Raw genomic sequence first — 18088 nt, forward strand, 5'->3', positions numbered from 1 at the left:
AATGCTTTCAATGCAGAGGGGGGGTTGCTTTTTGATAATGCGCTCAAATCCACGTAACAAAATTGCAGCCAATCGTGAACGCGTTGAATTATTTGACGTATAATATTTTCAGAGTCGTTTGTATGCTGTTACATGTTTCAAACTTTATTGTTGCTTGTTGTGCCTGATAATCGCCGCTATTTGCACAATGTTCCCGTGGCAGGGTGCACGACACCTATTGTTGTGCAAACCTCTTGTAATTTGCATATTGGCACGATATGAATTGGTTATATATATGTCGAATATACATATATACTGGCCTTTTGCATAGTGCATTACGGTCCTGGTAAAGTAATATACCACGGTGTGTAAGATTTGAGAGGGTATCTTGTGACCGATTCGGGTCCGTTTTGGCTGTGTTTGTAATATTACTCGAGCAGTCGGCCATTTTATCCTAAGCCATTTTGCAGTGGACTCCAAAAATGAAGGACAGTGTTTTAGTCGTGTACAATTTTTTTACTTTTTTCTTTCACAAAGTTGCACTATTGCATGCTATCAAAGTAAACGGTCTTAGAATAGTCTGTGCTGAACTAACATGCCCTGTTAATATCCCAATAACACTTAATGTGCACGTGGGCAAACTTGCCATATGAAGCTGTATCGAATGAGTTGCCATAGGCAAGCACAGCGAATTGTCGCCAGGTGGATTACACCAGTAGAGTGGAACTTATTTATTTTAGTTGCCTAAACTGAGAATATTTGTACTTGCGCTGCATAGAAGAGTGATTTCCGAGATGAATGAGCGTGGTTTAGCTCTGATACACACATTGCGTCATCGCTCGTGTGGTTTTGACGAGGTTCTTGACGAGAAACTGAAAATGGCTGACTTTCGGTATTTGTTGCCTGGGGCACAGGGTGTGATGAACAGGTTCACGTGCCGGTAAAGTCTTGCTCTTCCGACTTTCTCGTGCGCACGCGATAAACCAAGACTGGGAGACGAGGGGGTGGTCAACGGGCGTGGCATTGGCCACATTACCCTGACTGACACTTGCTCCGCACCGGCCACATAACCGTGACACGTGCGCCGCACCGGCCACGTAACGGTGACACGTGTGCCGCAGCGATCACTAACAGTACTCGTCCCAGAGGTGTGCGAGGCGTGGTGGGTAAACTTTGTCACGCTTTTTTGTGTGTGTTGTGCAGCCCTGCTCGGCGCCTCGTCGCTGAGTGTGAGCAGCTCTGTGAGCGCGGGTGTTATGGGTCAGCCCAGCACACCCGGTCTCTCGACGTCAAACCCCATCGACCCAAGCTCCATGCAGCGCGCCTACGCCGCACTGGGCATCCCGTACCAGAGCAGTCCGCCTCATGTGGCCCAGCAGCAGAGCGCCAATCGAGCCATGAACAGCATCAGTGAGTATACCTTCAAGATGACGATTGTTTGCAAAAAAATCCATCCAGTGTAAATTCATTAGAGACGATTACTTGGATCATTTTCCTTTACGGTAGTGAGCAATTCACCGAGTTGGATTCGAATTGGGATTATGGACTCCTGCCAATATACTCGAAATAAAAAGTAAAATGAACAGCAGTATTCCTCAGCAGGTGACTTGCTGAAAACTAATACCACGTGAATTTAACTTGAAATCGACCAAATAAATATCTACATAACATAACGCAAGTTGGCAAAAATGCCGTTTCCTACAAACAGGCCAAAGTAATTTTAATTTCATGCAGACCCATCCACTTAATTTATGTGTAAAAGTTCCATTGTTTTTTTGCATAAAATACGTTGTGTAATACGCACCATTTTGATAAATATAACTTGAAAAGTCAATGCTGTAATGACTCCATAGGTAGGCCTCCAAAATCTTAACTTTTCAAATGATTAATTTCATGTCTATCATACAGACTTGGAATATATCAATCCTAACACCATCAAAACCAACATGAACAACCTACTTTTCAGTAGTATTTATAAAGTCTATTTTTTTAAGCAACTGCTCATTGCACAACCACACATCCAAAATTCACACTAAATCTGCCCATTGTGCAATTTAAATCAGCAACAGCATGTGGTAGGGCTCTGAATTATTTTAAGTGTTTGCAATCAACTACGAGGAATAACGTAAGTTGATGATAGCAGCAATGGGAGCTGTCGGTTCTTAATTCTCACCACGCCACCAGCAAGGAGTGTTGTGATTGTGACCGCTGTTTCCTCAATTTGTGCGTATTATAATAATCTCATGTCTATGGCTTGCCCCAATGTTTCCCGGTTTGTGAGGAAGAAACGGCAATGCGTGAAACCCAAGCAGCAGAAACACGCCTCGTTGCATGCAGATACTCGCATTGCAGAGAGCAAATAAGCGTTTAGTGTCCCGTGAGAATGTTTTCTCCAGATAAAAATCACCCTCGAGTTCAAATTAATAGTCACCCTTTTCATTGTTAGTGCACGTTGTGTTTACATTGTTTAGGAGTTAATGACATTACTATTTCATCTTCTTGGTTCTTTCAATTGGTAATGCTTGATACATCACATGGTATTATAAAATAATATGATATTATATCTATAATTGCATTCTTTATAATAAACTTTTAATGCCTTTATTACAGCTGTGTTTTAATTAATAGTTATGAAGTCTACTGTTGGGGTTTCTTATCATTGCGTTAAAAACATTCGTTTTAATCTCCCAATGGACATTCATTTCTATTCAAAACATTGTGTTATAACTTGCACGACACAGGCTGGATGTTGACCTAAGTTCAGTTGAACAGTTTCTTGAAATATAAGAGAGGCTACTGCACGATAAGAAAATGTAACAGGTGTTAAAACGGTATAACTTATTTTTTATTTCAATGCATTTCTAAGCCTCAAATCTTCTAATTGCATGAATACCTTGCTAAATTATTTTGGAACTATGTCAAAGCTTAATTGTAAATGACATGTGCTCAAATGCCTTATTTTCAGATTTACCATGTAAAGTACTGTGACAATATGAAGGCGCCACCGTGCAAAGCGTGTGTTTTCGTGCATTTGTTCACAGATGCCAACCAGATGGGTGGTATGGGCGCTGGCGGAATGGGCATGTCCAACTCTAATCAGTCGGGTAGCATGATGCAGGACCCTGGTATGCTGCCGCCCATCGGATCCCAGAGGTATGGTGGTTGTGCATCCGTCCATTGTCCTTATCACTTTCCCCATTGCAAAATCTCTGTTGGGTTCCGCTTCGTCGAGACTATTGCCCGGAACTTTTCATCGACAAATCAGTTTTTTTGTGTCCGTCTGTGTGTTTTATAGCCCAATGGGTGGGGATAACGGGCAGGCCGGAGGTCTTACGGCAAGTGCGGCCACGGCTGCCCCCAGCACAGGCGTGCGCAAGGCCTGGCACGAGCACGTCACTCAGGACCTGCGAAATCACCTGGTGCACAAGCTGTAAGTACCGGCACCCTGCACACTTTTACTGCAAGCACACCCATCATTATCTGACCACAAGCACTTGAAGAGCTTGGCTTGTTGGACTCCATTAAAAAGCCCCCTTTGGAAGATAAACCATGGGAATTTCAATGGGTTGCAGTCAGTTTTTGATCAACTGTACTTACTTTATCCATGATGTTGTTAAAGGAACACAGAACTGTATGCGTATCCTTAATTGCACGTTTATTTATCCTCATCCTCTACTGCCGACCCCCGTTTTAATGTTATTCACAACATGTTTTTAACTTATTATCCGTCTGGCAGTGTCCAAGCCATATTCCCCACGCCGGACCCAGCTGCACTGAAAGACCGGCGGATGGGCAACCTGGTGGCCTACGCACGCAAGGTTGAAGGGGACATGTACGAGTCTGCCAACAGCCGGGTACGGTGTGCCCGCCCGCACGGTCATCCACCCCTTGAGGGTGGACATCTCTTTCGCTTGCCCTTCAGCAGCGTATGAACGGCATAGTCATGTGCATGCCAAAGTAGTAACACGGCGTGTTTTTGTGTGCGGTGTCCTTGCAGGAGGAGTACTACCATCTGTTGGCGGAGAAGATCTACAAGATCCAGAAGGAGTTGGAGGAGAAGCGGCGGTCACGCATGCAGAAGCAGATGATGCAGAACCCTGCTAGCATGCCGACCATGAATATGTCGCCGGGACAGGCCATCCGACCGCCCAGTAAGAGCTCTAAGTGCATATTGCCGGGTAGGCTTGTAAACCTTGGGCTCCAGTAGGGCTATTGTGCGCACATGGTGTTTTAAGGGCACCCTGTGAGACGAATAGGTGAGCATGTGTGCGCACCTGGGAAAGGTCCTAGTGAAGAATATTTCTGTCCAGGTGTGTGTGTTAACATGAAAGCCATTGTGTATCGGCAAGCAACTAAAATTCCTGGATGCGGTGCGATTGAAGTCACGCGTATCCTAATGGGCACCACATCGGGACCATATCATGTACAGAAATTTAATTGTTGATCAATGTGGTGAACCCAAGAGGGTTATTTATGGGGAGGTCCTTATCCAGCAGTGGACATAACAAAAGGGATGTACAAGTACATGCACAGCGTAGTGGGATTAATGTTTAACTTCCAAAAAACTTTTAGAAAAATCAACCCTATAACTAAATGCAGCCATATTTAGTTTTTGGTGGATCTACAACAAGCAGTGACGGAACAAAATAACTCCCTCCTTATCCATACGAGAGCCTTCTGCAAGATTCTGATAGCATTGGTGCCTTCAGTCACGGTGAGGCGTGTATAGGCATGTCCTTTGTCTTCAGCCATTTCCGTACTGAATGCTTTGTTTGTAGGGTGGGGGGGGGGTCTAGAAATGACGTGATCTTTAAAGGGTGATTTTATTCATAATGTATAACAAGAAGTTTACGTTGATATCTTTTTTTGTGCAGATGGGCCAATGTCCGACACCGGTATAATGCACACAACTGCTCCAAGCGCTCCAGGGGTGCCTTCTCAGCTGCATGGCCGCATGCCAGCTCCACCAGGTACTTGCCAGTTCACGGAGGGGCCGTCCGCAAGCTCATTCAGCTTCTATGCTCCATTATTTTATTAAGGAAATTAATAACACAATTCGTCAACGGTGTGTTTTTTTTGTTTCGTCAAGGATGAGAGTATGAGTGGACTAAAATCGTCAAGCCTGACGGCAATGGCCTTATAGATTACAGTGCACTGAGGAAGACACTCATGACAAAAAACTATACTATATGTTTATAAAAACATTTACGAAGTTCACTGATTGGCTGACCTCAATATGGGAGGAAATTGAACATCTCTCGCACACCAAAATTTAATAACTGAAACGCACTAAATTTCAACTGCTTTAGTTGACTAGACTTAGAGAATGAGGAAATAAAATCCAGACTAATAGCAAAAGAATGCCACAGATTCTGGTAGAAAGGCCAACTAAATTATCACTTGTGCACACAACTCTGTGTAGCCATCTAATCTTGCAAATCTGCTCTGCAAAAAACTGTTTTGAGCCAACTCTGTCTAGTGTAGAACTTTTGAGTAAGACTCCTGTGATGATGTTGGCGGCATGGTGGCATGTCTCCCCTTGTAATGCTGTTAGTGTAAGGGATGGGTGGTTGATGCAGATGAGTGAAATTGCTCAAACTCACTTGGCTGAGAATTGCATTCAATTGGACGTCTGTGCAAAAGAGCTGCATAGCTCATCGGATTCTTGTGTTTTGTCTGGTATCACAGGAGTTGTGTAATAATAGAATTATCCTTTTAGTTGGGCATGGATGAAATGACTGAGTTGTCCTTCCCCTACTCATTGCTGCTTTGTTTAAATGCATAGGTGAAGAGAAAGACATTAGTTAACAAAAGAGATCTCTGGTAGTTTAAAATGTGCAAAAAATTATTGGGAACACTGCACTGTATGACAGTTGTACTGCAGAATGGGAAGGACATATGCCCTCTGCTGAAAGGTTTTGATGCCCCTTGCCTTGGTTAAACCATTTCTTTTATCCTCAATATTTAGTACCCACTTCAATTATCATCCATGCCCAGTCCTTAGACGGTATGGTAGGTCTTGTTTGACGAAATGAAATGCGCAGTTTGGTATTAAACCTTCAATTCATTACAATTTTAATGAGTAATTCAATTTGTGATGTACATTTAATTGTTTCTTTTGCGCTTCATAATTAAGTGTCTTCCGGCATGTGAAACTGCCTTGCACTCGAGTATAACATACAAATTAAATGTAATTGAGAATAATTTTTTGAAATACATATTTCCACCCACTTGTGGAGTGATCGCTAATTGATGGCCCAGTAGGGACCAGCGTGCAGGACTGAGAATGAGACAAGTGTTGCCATGGCTTCTGGAAGCCCGCTTGATCTGGGGTAGACTCTCTGCATGAAGCACGATCACCCATTCCCCTGCCACTGCGTGGAGAGCAAATGTTTGTTTCTTGTAGCCTTGTACCAATATATCATGACCAGGTGGACACACCCCTTGATTTATGCATTGGTATGCATTTGAAAGCTCCCGTGCTTGTTCACAAGATTTGGCCATTGTGTTCTGAATGTAGTTGCAGATATTGTGAGTTGCCTCCAATTATGTCATATTTACTGTGGGACAAATTGCTTCCAAATCTACTGTGGTGGGTAAATTTGAAATGTGCCAGATTTATGCCACCATGTCCCTGAAGGGTTCCTGTATTCTAATTGGTCGTTTCCACCCATGGAACTTTTTTTTTCTAAACTATCATCTGAAAAATTCACTTCTGCACCATATGTAGGCATGTACTGTGTGTCTTGTACTTTTCTGACCTGCATTTGCAGTGAATCTTTACATGTTGGTGTTGATTGTGGGAAGTCAGAGGAGTGCCACGAACTCGGACCAATTACTTGCTCCTGGAGTGGGTGAATTAAATTAAATTTTGGCTGGCTGTTTTGTGAGCCACTCCACATTGCCCTTGTGGAGTGTGGTTAGTGCAATAAAAATTAGGTTACGTAGTATTTTGTTTATCATAGAATACAACTGGCCGCATTGGGTTAAGGGGACAGACTGGTCTGCCACGGGGTTTTCATATTCCCCATGCCAGGTGTGGGCAGTAATGCCAATATGAATATAATAGAATTAATTTGCACTTTAATTAGGTTTGCTGGGCACGCCTGACGTGGGGAATTTTTCAAATCCCGTGGCAGAATGCAGTGTCCCTTTCGTCACTTGGGAGTTTCGGGTGCTTTTGATATAAGCTTCATTTACATTTATTCAGTAACTTGGTTGTCGTTGAAAATCCTGGCCCCGATCAATTAATCATTAATTACTGTATGCAACAATCTGCCCAATAGATGTTGTCCTGCACTGATATTTTTGTTAGTTTTTGGAATTTGTAGTTTCCAAGAACCTTAATTGCCAAAATGTGTTTTGCGGCATTATCAGTGTTCAAAAGTAAGAAACGAACAATAATACTTCAAAAATAATGAAAGACCAATTGGGGAAAACTGCCGAAAGCAACTAATCGCATGCAGCGAGTGTTCTTTTAAATTTTCCTTGCCTAACTTGTAACATTTTTAACTTTGCATGCCAGTCTTGTGTATTGAGTACCATAGATTACCATTTATTATTACCGCGTATCAATTATAAGTGCGGCGAAACTTGAGATACAGACCGTGCGCGCGATGCCTTTGTTACTTGAATGAATTAATGATATGTTATTTGTCATAGCAACACACATGTGAATGTGACATCTGCCATCTCAAATCAGCAGGACCTGGGCTCGGAGCTTGGCGGGGTCCGGCGTGGCACGGTGTGGCGGCGGGTTCTGAGTTTGCCGGCGCTGTTGGTGCTCGTGTTCCCGCAGGACCCGGGGGCCAGTTTGGGCAGATGCCCCCGATGGCAGTGCCACCAGCCGTCCTCAACCAGCGCTCGACGCCACCACTCAACCACCCAAATCAGTTGAACCAAATTAACCAAATGAATGCAATCAACCAGGTGAGAGCCGCGACGGCCGCCGATCGCTACAGGAATCCCTTCCCCCATAAGTTGTCATATTTGTGTTGTTTCACATATACTTTGTTGATGAATTGGGGAACCTGTATTTATTTGTGAGTTTAATGTTTTGCATGTGTTCTTAAAAAAAAGCTCAAAATAGGAATGCACATGGTGAAAACAGACTATTTTGCGACGTTGTACAGTATTGTACGCGCATAGCATGTACCAAGTGCAGAGGGAGGTGAGCTCTCGACGTGCTACGCTGTAACAGGACGAAATGAATCCGCGACAATTAATTACAAATGATGTTCACGTGGTACGCCCCTATGTGCGTACAGTACAGTCGGTGTCGCAAAGTAGCTGGACTCGACAACGTAGAGGAGTTGGAGATGGTGGAGTAGCTTGAGTCCCATGGTGAGGACCTGTCATGAGGAGCTAATGCAGCTATAACAAAAAAGCAGACGACAAGGCCGATTAAATTATACCACCACAAGGAATATGAGCTGGCCTGAGCACAATTTTCTTTGTCACTATTCTTAAGGCCTGGCCTCAGGAATAATGAACGGTCTGAACTGCATTTGGTCCCAGAAACGGTTAAGTCTGGGCACCAAATGTCAAGTTCCAGTGCTGTGTTTTTTCAGTTTTGTATGGTATGGAGGCCTGGACATTGCTTCAAGCTGATTTGGATAGGCTGCAGCCCTTGCACATGCCATTCCAAAGATGCCTTCTTGGCATCCGATGGTTCGACTTTGTCAGAAATGTCACCATTGCATCTACGACAGGTCTACTAGCGATTGAGAGCTTAGTTGGAAGGAGACAGTTGTCCATTTTTGGACACATTGCTTTTCTTGTTGCGCAAACTCCAGCAATTTGTCCTTCAGTTGGCAGTTGTACGTTGGAAGTTGACTGCAACCCTCTGAAGAATGGCTCTGGCCCCCATGGTCACCCCCGTGATCCATAGATCAAACAAATTACTGGACACCTATATGGCAGCAAGAGCAGTTTTTTTTAAGTTGCAAGAGGTCGCACGTTTGGCGCAATGGTCCTTTGCTGGCGATGCATGATGATTGCTACAAGGAGCTGTACGAGCGGAAGAAAAAAAATTGCTGTCCAGCTGTCTTTGGACAGATATATATTTTTTAACATTCTGCAATGAAGTCAGAAGGTCTGTAGAAGAGCCCAGAAGAGAACCAGCTTCTTCTGGTGAACGTTCTTGTGGCTCCAGTTTCATTGTCAGATCCTACCCCCCTTAGTCTGCGTAACTCCAACACTGCTCACCCCAAGAAGCATCTATCAAATAAGCTCCTAAACCATCTCTGGAAAGTTTTTTCTAGTTCTATCTATTATGAGTGAAAATGTATGTTAACGTATGTATTTTAGTATACTTCATGACATAGTCACGTTGCTTCAAGGATTATCGACGAGGAACACACAACCCCTGATTTAAAAATTATATTTGGGAAATTAGAGTTCTCTTTAAGCAAATTCGAGTAACATTTCCCAGGAATGCACTCATCCCCAATGTTTAGTGGGGGGGATTCATGTACTCGCCCCTGAAGCAGCAACTGAGTAGGCTGCAGTAGACAAAGCCGAAAAGCTTTGGCTTTTACAGCCCGAATCACGATCTCGGATGTTTTTTTATGAAATGTGGCTGGTGGTTAAATTTTTCTTATTTAAGCAAGAAATATTCTTATGCTGGCATGGGCCATGTTACATTTGCAAGTTGCCACACTTGAAATGCCCACAAGGATGCCGAGGGCATGCTGCTGCTGTTGCCAGAGCCAACATAAATGGGTGCTTATTGTTAGCAGTGAATTCCACTCGGTGAGACGATACTGTGATGTTCCATGGGTGTTTTATTGGGTTTAATGTCTCACAAATCAGATGCCCCCTTTTTATATCTAATTATAATTGCTCTTCTTCCATGTAAACTCAACACAGCATCTCGTAGGAGGCTGTGCTCAGCTGCTTTTGAACATCACGGTTGTGGTTAAATGTGTGCCTTCAACAATCTATTGCTGACGTCACCGATAAACCCATGGTGCAGCTATGGTCGATCCTGTGAAAGTAACTGCTTAATTTGTGTAGTGGCCTTATAGTGAATAGCAAGTAGGATTTGGTGATCAAGGTTTTTAAAAACAAATCAAATGCGGCTGGTGTTTTCTGCTGCATCGGGTTCCATTACTTTGGAAACTCGTTTTGATTATTGTTCAGTGTGTTTGGCTACCAGCTTTCATTACTGGTGAGAATCACATGATAGCTACCAGCCATGGTTATTCTGAATGAAGTAAACATTGACCATCTTCATTGTCTCACACTTGTGATTCGTTACGTGGCGGTTGTTTGGGTTGATGTTCCAATTCCCCATTGTACTGCGTGGGTCGATTCATGATGGGTTTTGTGTTCGTGTTCTTGCAGATGGGGAATACGCGCATGCCGCCGGCGCAAAGCATGATGCACATGGGCAACATTGGAGTGCAATCGCAGCAGCAGCCGCCGACACCGCAGCAACAGCAGCAGCAGCAGCAACAGCAGCAGCAGCAACAGCAGCAGCAGCAGCAGCAGCAACAGCAGCAGCAGCAACAGCAGCAGCAACAACAGCAGCAGCAGCAGCAGCAACAGCAGCAGCAGCAACAGCAGCAGCAGCAACAGCAGCAGCAGCAACAGCAGCAGCAGCAACAGCAGCAGCAGCAGTTCCACTCACAACAAGCGGGGCCTTTCCCTCCTGTGACAGCAGGCAAACCCACAAGCAGCGGGGGCCCCTCGCAAACCCCTCCGCAGCCTGCTACCACACAGGTGTGTGCCATAGTCCCTCTATGTACTCTAATAGTGACATTTACCGTTATGCAGGTGTTCCTTCACAACTGGTAAATATTCTGATTTCTTGTCATTTGTAATTCCATGGAAGGAGAGCAATGCAAGCTCCATGTTTCTTGCGATTGCAGAGAACAATAATACAAATCGATGCAGTTCACTGCTTTACATGTGACAACATGTTGGACAGTCTCATTGTGTTGGGAGGTTCATAATTGCTGATTTCAAATCTAAACATTATTTGCTGATAATGCATTGAAAGTGGTGCATAATGAACAAAAAAAATAAACAACACTGATGAATGAGTTTTTCAGAGTTGATGATGTCGGATTGCAAATTGGTGGGAAAATTTCCAGACTTTGCTGATCTTATTTACATGCACACGCTTTCCTTTGGATTTCACCGCCCCCTCCCCCCCATGTCTTGTACAGGCGGCACCCATGCCAAGCACAGTCATGCAAAACAGTGGAAAGGGGAACGCAGGGCTTCCTCCAGTGACCCAGGTGGCCGGGATGGCTCCATCAGCCGGGTCTCCTCTGCCACCTACCCATCAGTCCAGCCAGCCGCCCACGGGCCAATCTGGCATGCACGGGAAGCAGTCGCCCCAGCAGCAGATGCCGCAGCAGCAGCAACCGCAGCCGCAACCACCGCCTCAACCGCTTGCTCAGGTATGTGGGCTGCATTGGTAACCACTGTGGAGGGTGACTTACTGATGAAGCTTTCGTTTTTTTTATTTGTGGAATCGAAATGTCAGAATATATTTTAGAACTGAACATTGGCCATTGACGTTAAACACGGCGGATACAACAAGAAGCAACATGGCGTATGCCATTTACATGCGCTTTGTGCTATCTGGTTTGAGCAGTTCTCCTTTGAGTTAGCTAAAATCGGAGAAATACTAATCTTGAAAGCATATTCTGTATGAATGTAATTAGAAAGTGGAGGTTGCTTTAGGTGGGAGATGTGCAGAATGTAGGAGAGCAGGTACACAGGCAGGCATTGGAGTTGGGCATCGGGAGGTTGGCAACCTAGGGTAAGACCTAAAGCCATTGGTAGTTATGAGATCTTAGAAGGCCTCGTGTTTATTGTGCAACTAAATTCGGGATATTGACCGAAGGATGGAAACAACGGTAAAGTGTGTTTGGCACATCAACGTAATTGGCCCTGATGGCCTTTTGACCATTGTGGATTTTTTGTCCCCCGGGCGCAATGCAGGTTCAGCGTTCTCCACAGAGTCAGGCGATTCCTCTGGCGCAGACGACGCTGCCTCCGGCCCAGGGACCCACGTCTGTGGGGCCATCCCCAACCGCAGGGCCCCAGCACCTGCAGCAACCACCGCGCCCGCAGTCCCAGCCACAGCCACAGCCCGGGACGCCGGGCCAGGCACAGCCCAAGACTCCGGTGAGCCGGCAGGGAGAGTTGCGACGCAGAGCCACGCGTAATGCCAACATGTTTGCGTGCGACTGTGGTTGGAACTGGGTATGGATAGCACTGTGGTGTGCAATAGCTGCTGCTAGTTGCGTAGCAATGCACAGGATAAAAATTCTGTGCTTGTGATGCTCGGGTTGAATCGTCGTTTAGGATTTATGCTTACCCATATGCTCATGTTACATTTTTGCCTAATGTGGTGTATAGCACTACAAATTAGATGAACAAGAAGCTATTTAAACAGGATCATAAAATAAATTATTTCTAACAATGATGACGAATTATTGAAAAAAGGTTCTTAAATGCCAAACTGATGCTCAGAAAAACTGCACTCTCGTCATCACATCAGCCCGAAACCAAATGTCGGTCCCCTTTTTTTCAACACATGGTTAGTCCGTTGTCCTTAGAATGCTCATTCTTGCCAACTAGTGCATACCTGTAATACAGTACTGTCGACGAAATTCAGATCTTTGACTCCTAAACCTACCGGTCTGTAAGGTAGCCAAGAGTCTGCAAGACAGAAAATACGTTTATGAACATGTATTGGTGACCCTTTTAAAATTATCCAATGATGTTTTTTTGGACACATGATTGACATAGGCATTTTGTTCCGAGATGTAGCCAGGTGGTAAATCTTTGTTGGGAGCAATGGCATTCGTAACTTACTTTGCATTGAATGGTTTGTTTTTATGCAACCATTTAGGAACTTATTTAACAGCCAACAACTATTCTGCAAGCCATTTTGAATGCAATTTGGCCATCAGAATATCCATTAACTTCAACCTGTCCTCGTAATATCCTCTTGGATAATCACCTTGGATGCCTAAGAATGTACTTTATTGTGCGCATCGATGCACGCCCAACGCGAACATCCTGTTACTTAATTCGGCAACTCCTGCCTCCCTAGATGTCACAGTCGTGCGTGGGCGCCGGCGACGTGAAGGTGGGCACCCCGGCGTCGGCGGGCAGCGCGTCGGACGGAGGCTCGCAGCCCGTGCCCATGGACGTCCCCACAGCCGCCACCGCCGCCACCACCGACATCAAGATGGAGATAAAGATGGAGGAGGGCGCCAGCGAGGGTGCCGCCCAGCCCGACGAGAAGCCCGACGTTAAGGTATAGCGGTGCCGCCGCTGCTAGACGCTGTCGATATGGATTTGCGGCTTAAAAATTTGAATTGCGGTGTTGCCCGCATCAAGTCTAATTGTACGTTAAGATCTTATTGATTCTTTCGGTAAAGTCGCGTAGAAGGGAAATACCGAAAGAACCAAGAAGATGAATCCTTGCAGTCACGAAAGCTTTAAATCGAAATGTACGTTAAGAATTGAAATGACGTGTTTTGTCGAATGAAGTGAAAAGAAACGAATGTGATGTAAGATGACGTAGTTTTCAGTGAAATCATGAGCATGAATTATGACAGTTCTCAGTGGTTGAGAGATAGATTTTTGTGTATTTTAGTAACTATGCTTGTCAAGGTTATGTAGAAAATCCTTAATGGGTATTTCTCTGCAGGTTTTGTATCTTTGCCCTGATGGACCTTATGTGTACGTTCGTTTCCTGTGATTTTTTGTTGCTTAAAAGAAGATTCAACCTTTTAGATCTATGCTTTGGGCTGTTCAACGCAAGTTTGAAGTTAATTAATTCTTAAAATTAACGTCCTGTCAGGTTCATCACTGGTGGAATAGTGACATCCCTGGATTGCCCATACGCTTTAATGTAAAATCAGAGCAGCAATATCACAAGAACACTGATGGAACATTTTCCCAAATTTTTTCTCAGTAACAAAGCTTCGTCTCTCATATTTCGGATAGCCCAGAACACACAGCTTGGGTACATGCCTCCAAAATAAAAGCTACTTTACGTAGCTTATTGCGGTTGTGCATTACGGCTATTGGACGTGTTTTTGGGTTGTAATTCTTGTTGTTTGGCACGACTTCTGACGTTTCACTCCCACGCTCTGGGAGCTTCAGGATGTGAATTGCTGGGAACGAAACGTTGGACATGCCGTACACCACTCGGTAAAACCCAAGCTGTTCGCTTCTCTCAAAAGCATTTCGCGTTTTAGCAGTTGGTCCCATCACTAGGCTTTGACTGTGTTGATAGACAAAACAACAGTGCGGCTCTCGGTGCTCGAGTCCCCGATGATGGGCGTCTGTAACCTGCAACGCTGACCACTGTCCATCCGTCGTCCGCAGCCGATTCGGGAGGAGGTGGACGGCGAGGTGGAAAAGATGGAGCCGAGCGAGGTGGACGAGAAGCCCGATATCAAGATGGAGGTGAAGGAGGAGAGCTCCGAGTCGAGCAACTCATCGACTGGGCCACAGCCCTCGCCGGCCACACCTCAGCCACGACCCAAGAAAGGTGACGGCATCCCCCACCCCTCGCCTACCTCCAATTAGCACGGTTGGCTACGTACGTTGCAGAAAAAGTTGTGCATACATATATGCAGTATATACATATGTTACCTACATCGTGCCCAAAGGTGGACCGTTGCCTTCCTTCGCTGCTGTGCTTGCTGACAGAAGACGAGACTCAAAAGAACAAGGAGCTCTTGTGTTATCGATGCCAGTCATGTAATTATTCATAGGTTGTAATTGATTCCTAATATCAGGATAAATTGATCAAATAATGCGTCTGAGAATCTGTTAAATTTTACTTCCTACTTATTTTCTAATCGTGTTTCTTTGGGTAACGATGAGACAATATGAACAAGCCAAAATATGATTTATCTTGAATTCAATCGTGACAATTTGTTGAATCGCTGGGGGATGTTTGAGTGAATATACCTGCCTAGTAGAAATGTATTTGCGCTGTGTCCCTTGCTGTCCGACATGAGTAAAACATTTTATTATTGAGGAAAAAAGACTTTAAAATCACTAATGCTCCCTTCAGACACACACACACATTGGGTGCATATCCACAGGATAACATTTGGATTGCGTCGCCTTTGCCCCAACCCAGTACATGCCTAGGCGGTGCTTGGCGGCGTTCCTAACGGAAATGCGTTCGTGTGCCACCGGCGTGCAGTGTTTAAGCCCGAGGAGCTACGGCAGGCTCTGATGCCCACACTGGAAGCCCTGTACCGGCAGGACCCCGAGTCCCTGCCCTTCCGTCAGCCCGTGGACCCACAGGCACTGGGGATTCCCGTGAGTTACACTTTGCACGTCACAGTCACAATCATCATCATCATCCTGGCACCCTCCCCACGGGATTTGTTCCCAATCTAGAGACACTCATTGCTCCCATTGTTCGAGTACTTAATGGCAAATGAGAGATTTTCTCTTTTAGATTATGTCAAAGGAAGTGCCACTCTCCCTTCCTTAAGAATGTCCTTTTATCCAAAGCTCTTCAGCAGAGCTTTTGTTAAAAAGCTAAATTTATTGCAATGCAGCTTAGATGACTCACCTGTTTCTGAACAAGGGGTTTCATCCATCAATGCATCTGTGCACACGGCCGTGTGTATCCGTCCAACCACAAAGCCTGACATTTTAGAAAATCCTGAAGGCAACTGCCCAATTTTAAATTATGCCACCCACAAGTCTGGGAAAAACTGGCTGAGCTGTTGTTGGTAATTGTTAGAGAACCCTGTGTTATCACAGGGGGGAAATTTCATTAATTGACTTGGGGCATTTGAGTAAGGCCTGATATTGTTTAATCCACCTCGCCCCCTCGCTGCGCCACGAGCCTTAACAATCGGGAGATTTTATCTACGCTTCCCGAACTTGGTTGAGTTTAACTCGTCGCAGTGGTTAATTCAACTTCGTCAAATGCATAGTGTTGATTGTTCATTAAACCACGACCTAGTTACCGCATTGGGAAACCCGCAAACTCGTGCAGAACCTGGACTTTGGGCATATAAGTGTGGCACTTAAATCTCCACGTGACTCACCCAACCCCCACTTTTTGCTCGGATGCCTTGCCTAGCTTCTCGTGCAATCTCACCTGACACCAACCTTGTGTACATGAGTGCGTGTACATCTCTATTCATCACACCCGCATGCACTCGAGCAGCTTTTCAATGAACCGCAAAGGACACCTGTTACTCTTGTAGTGCTTGCACTTATTAATTGTAGTGGACATGTGTCGGAGAGTTTTGCAGCCTTAGGAGAAGGATCGTTGTGACAAAGCCATGCACCCAGGAAGTTTGCCTTTGCCAAATATGAACGCTCCACTTTTTACTGTGTTAGCTGCCACTACTGCCCATAAAGGCTGCCCCCTCTCTTAACCTTGTCCAGGGGTGTGGCAGAGCTCATTCCTTTCAAAGATGGCTGCAATGAAAAGAACCAAAAGTAAACCCAAATTTCGATCGGTGCGGGCATTCGTGGGTGAACACCTGTCGTCACTGTTAGTGCATTGTATGTGAACACAATTTGACAGTTTGGGTCCTTGATGAAATGCATAATAACTGTCTTGGGTTTCCTATTGGTAGCATTCAAAGCTATCGTCTGGAAGCCTTGATGTATAGACCCAAAGTCTCTTCACTTGGTTTTACAACCAACCCCCATGCACTAGATTTTAAGGAAGTTTCAGCTTCAACTTAAATGATATCCCATTTAAATGTGTAACACATAGGCTTTGGCGACCAAAACCTCTATTATGGATTCCATTTAAAACTGTAGTGATGGATATAAACTGAACATAGCATAATTTAAAATGAGTGCGCCGATTAAATCGCTGTTCGGTGCTGAATGTGTGTGTGTGTGCATGTCAACCGGTATTTATGTACCAAATTCGTATAAACTTAAGGCCGTTTGTTACCGTGAGCCATTTGTAAAAAAAACTGCTGGTGCTGCTATGTTGCCCTATTTAAGCCCTTGCTTAAAATCTTTGAAAATCTATGCTGGTGATGCCTTAACTCTTCCATTGCAGTTCTTGATCCCTTCGTTGCTCCACTACCTCTGTCGTGTGCAATAACCCAAAGCTTGCTGGGATTTGATTTTTGTTTCTTCAAGCTCTGTTTTTGCAGATTTAAGATATTAAAAGTTGCTTTTTTTACATTAATTGGCATTCATACTCCACCTTCATTAATGTCACCTGAAGATAATCTGCCCATCTTGACATGTTTTCAGTACGTCAGAAGAACGGAAATGAAGTCCCAGCTAGCCCGCTTACAGCTTTACTGTTTGTGTGTGCGTGTGTGTGTGTGCGCGCATGTGTCATCAAATTTTTTTGGCGTTTCTGCGAAACGGTAAGACACAGCCACGGGAGATTTTGTACCATTATTATACGGAGCGAGCTAAAACTGTGTTGGAAAGTTCCAATTGCAAAATCGCTACATGATGCTACACGTGTAAAATAGTTTAAAATGAATAAATAAATAAAGGCCAAATGAAGCCGTTAACGCCCCCACAAGTGCCTACGGACATTTCTTGACCGGCAACTTTATGCGCGACAGTTGATTTAAGGCTCCAAATTAAAGGTCCTCTCCGTGATAAGCCACGCTCAAGCCGAACGCACGTTTGTGTTGCCATCTGCTGGCCACAATGGTGGTACCAGTTCTGCTGCAGAAAAGTTGATGATTCCCTTCAGCCTTCGTCGTGATTCTGTGCAATTCGTTGGGGGGAGGACGTTGGGCCCTTCGGCCATTTTACGTACCGACCGCTTGAGGTCCTTTATAAAAACGTGTCTTTAAAGAAGCCACAGCTTGTTTTGGTCCCGAGTGACTCATGCCCGTGAAATATAATGCCCGTGTATTCGGAGACTTGAGCAAAATGCTGCTCGTTATTTTACGTATTGGGTACCAGGCAATCGTGGTATCGACAAATCCGGCTCGACTGTTGACGGCCTGCTAGCCATGTGCTGAAGGCGCACGTGCGTGAAGCTCATTAATTGTTTTCAATTGCTCGCCCGAACCCATGCCCCCTGGCTGTGTTTGTTCTGAGTGACATGTGAACCACCCAGACACCGTGAAGCCACGTTTCTTTAACAGAAACGCACCAA

General features: G+C 44.8%; 1 protein-coding gene across 8 annotated transcripts in view; it reads left to right on the top strand.

Annotated features, from left to right (window-relative positions):
* Positions 1–18088, top strand: part of CREBBP (CREB binding lysine acetyltransferase) — a 48515-nt gene that overhangs the window by 13097 nt on the left and 17330 nt on the right. For 7 of the 8 annotated variants that reach the window (XM_078605016.1, XM_078605020.1, XM_078605018.1 and 4 more), the window contains exons 6-18: positions 1183–1389; positions 3021–3132; positions 3275–3409; positions 3716–3833; positions 3977–4130; positions 4854–4949; positions 7682–7908; positions 10327–10704; positions 11154–11390; positions 11938–12123; positions 13058–13264; positions 14344–14509; positions 15176–15294. In XM_078605016.1, the coding sequence (XP_078461142.1) occupies positions 1183–1389; positions 3021–3132; positions 3275–3409; positions 3716–3833; positions 3977–4130; positions 4854–4949; positions 7682–7908; positions 10327–10704; positions 11154–11390; positions 11938–12123; positions 13058–13264; positions 14344–14509; positions 15176–15294 (2342 nt within the window). The remainder of the gene's footprint in view (positions 1–1182; positions 1390–3020; positions 3133–3274; positions 3410–3715; positions 3834–3976; positions 4131–4853; positions 4950–7681; positions 7909–10326; positions 10705–11153; positions 11391–11937; positions 12124–13057; positions 13265–14343; positions 14510–15175; positions 15295–18088) is intronic. The other variant, XM_078605022.1, reaches the window with a different exon arrangement.

Source organism: Lampetra planeri, chromosome 23 (assembly GCF_965212315.1).
Source record: "Lampetra planeri chromosome 23, kcLamPlan1.2.h2, whole genome shotgun sequence".
NCBI classification, from domain to species: Eukaryota; Metazoa; Chordata; class Hyperoartia; order Petromyzontiformes; family Petromyzontidae; genus Lampetra; species Lampetra planeri.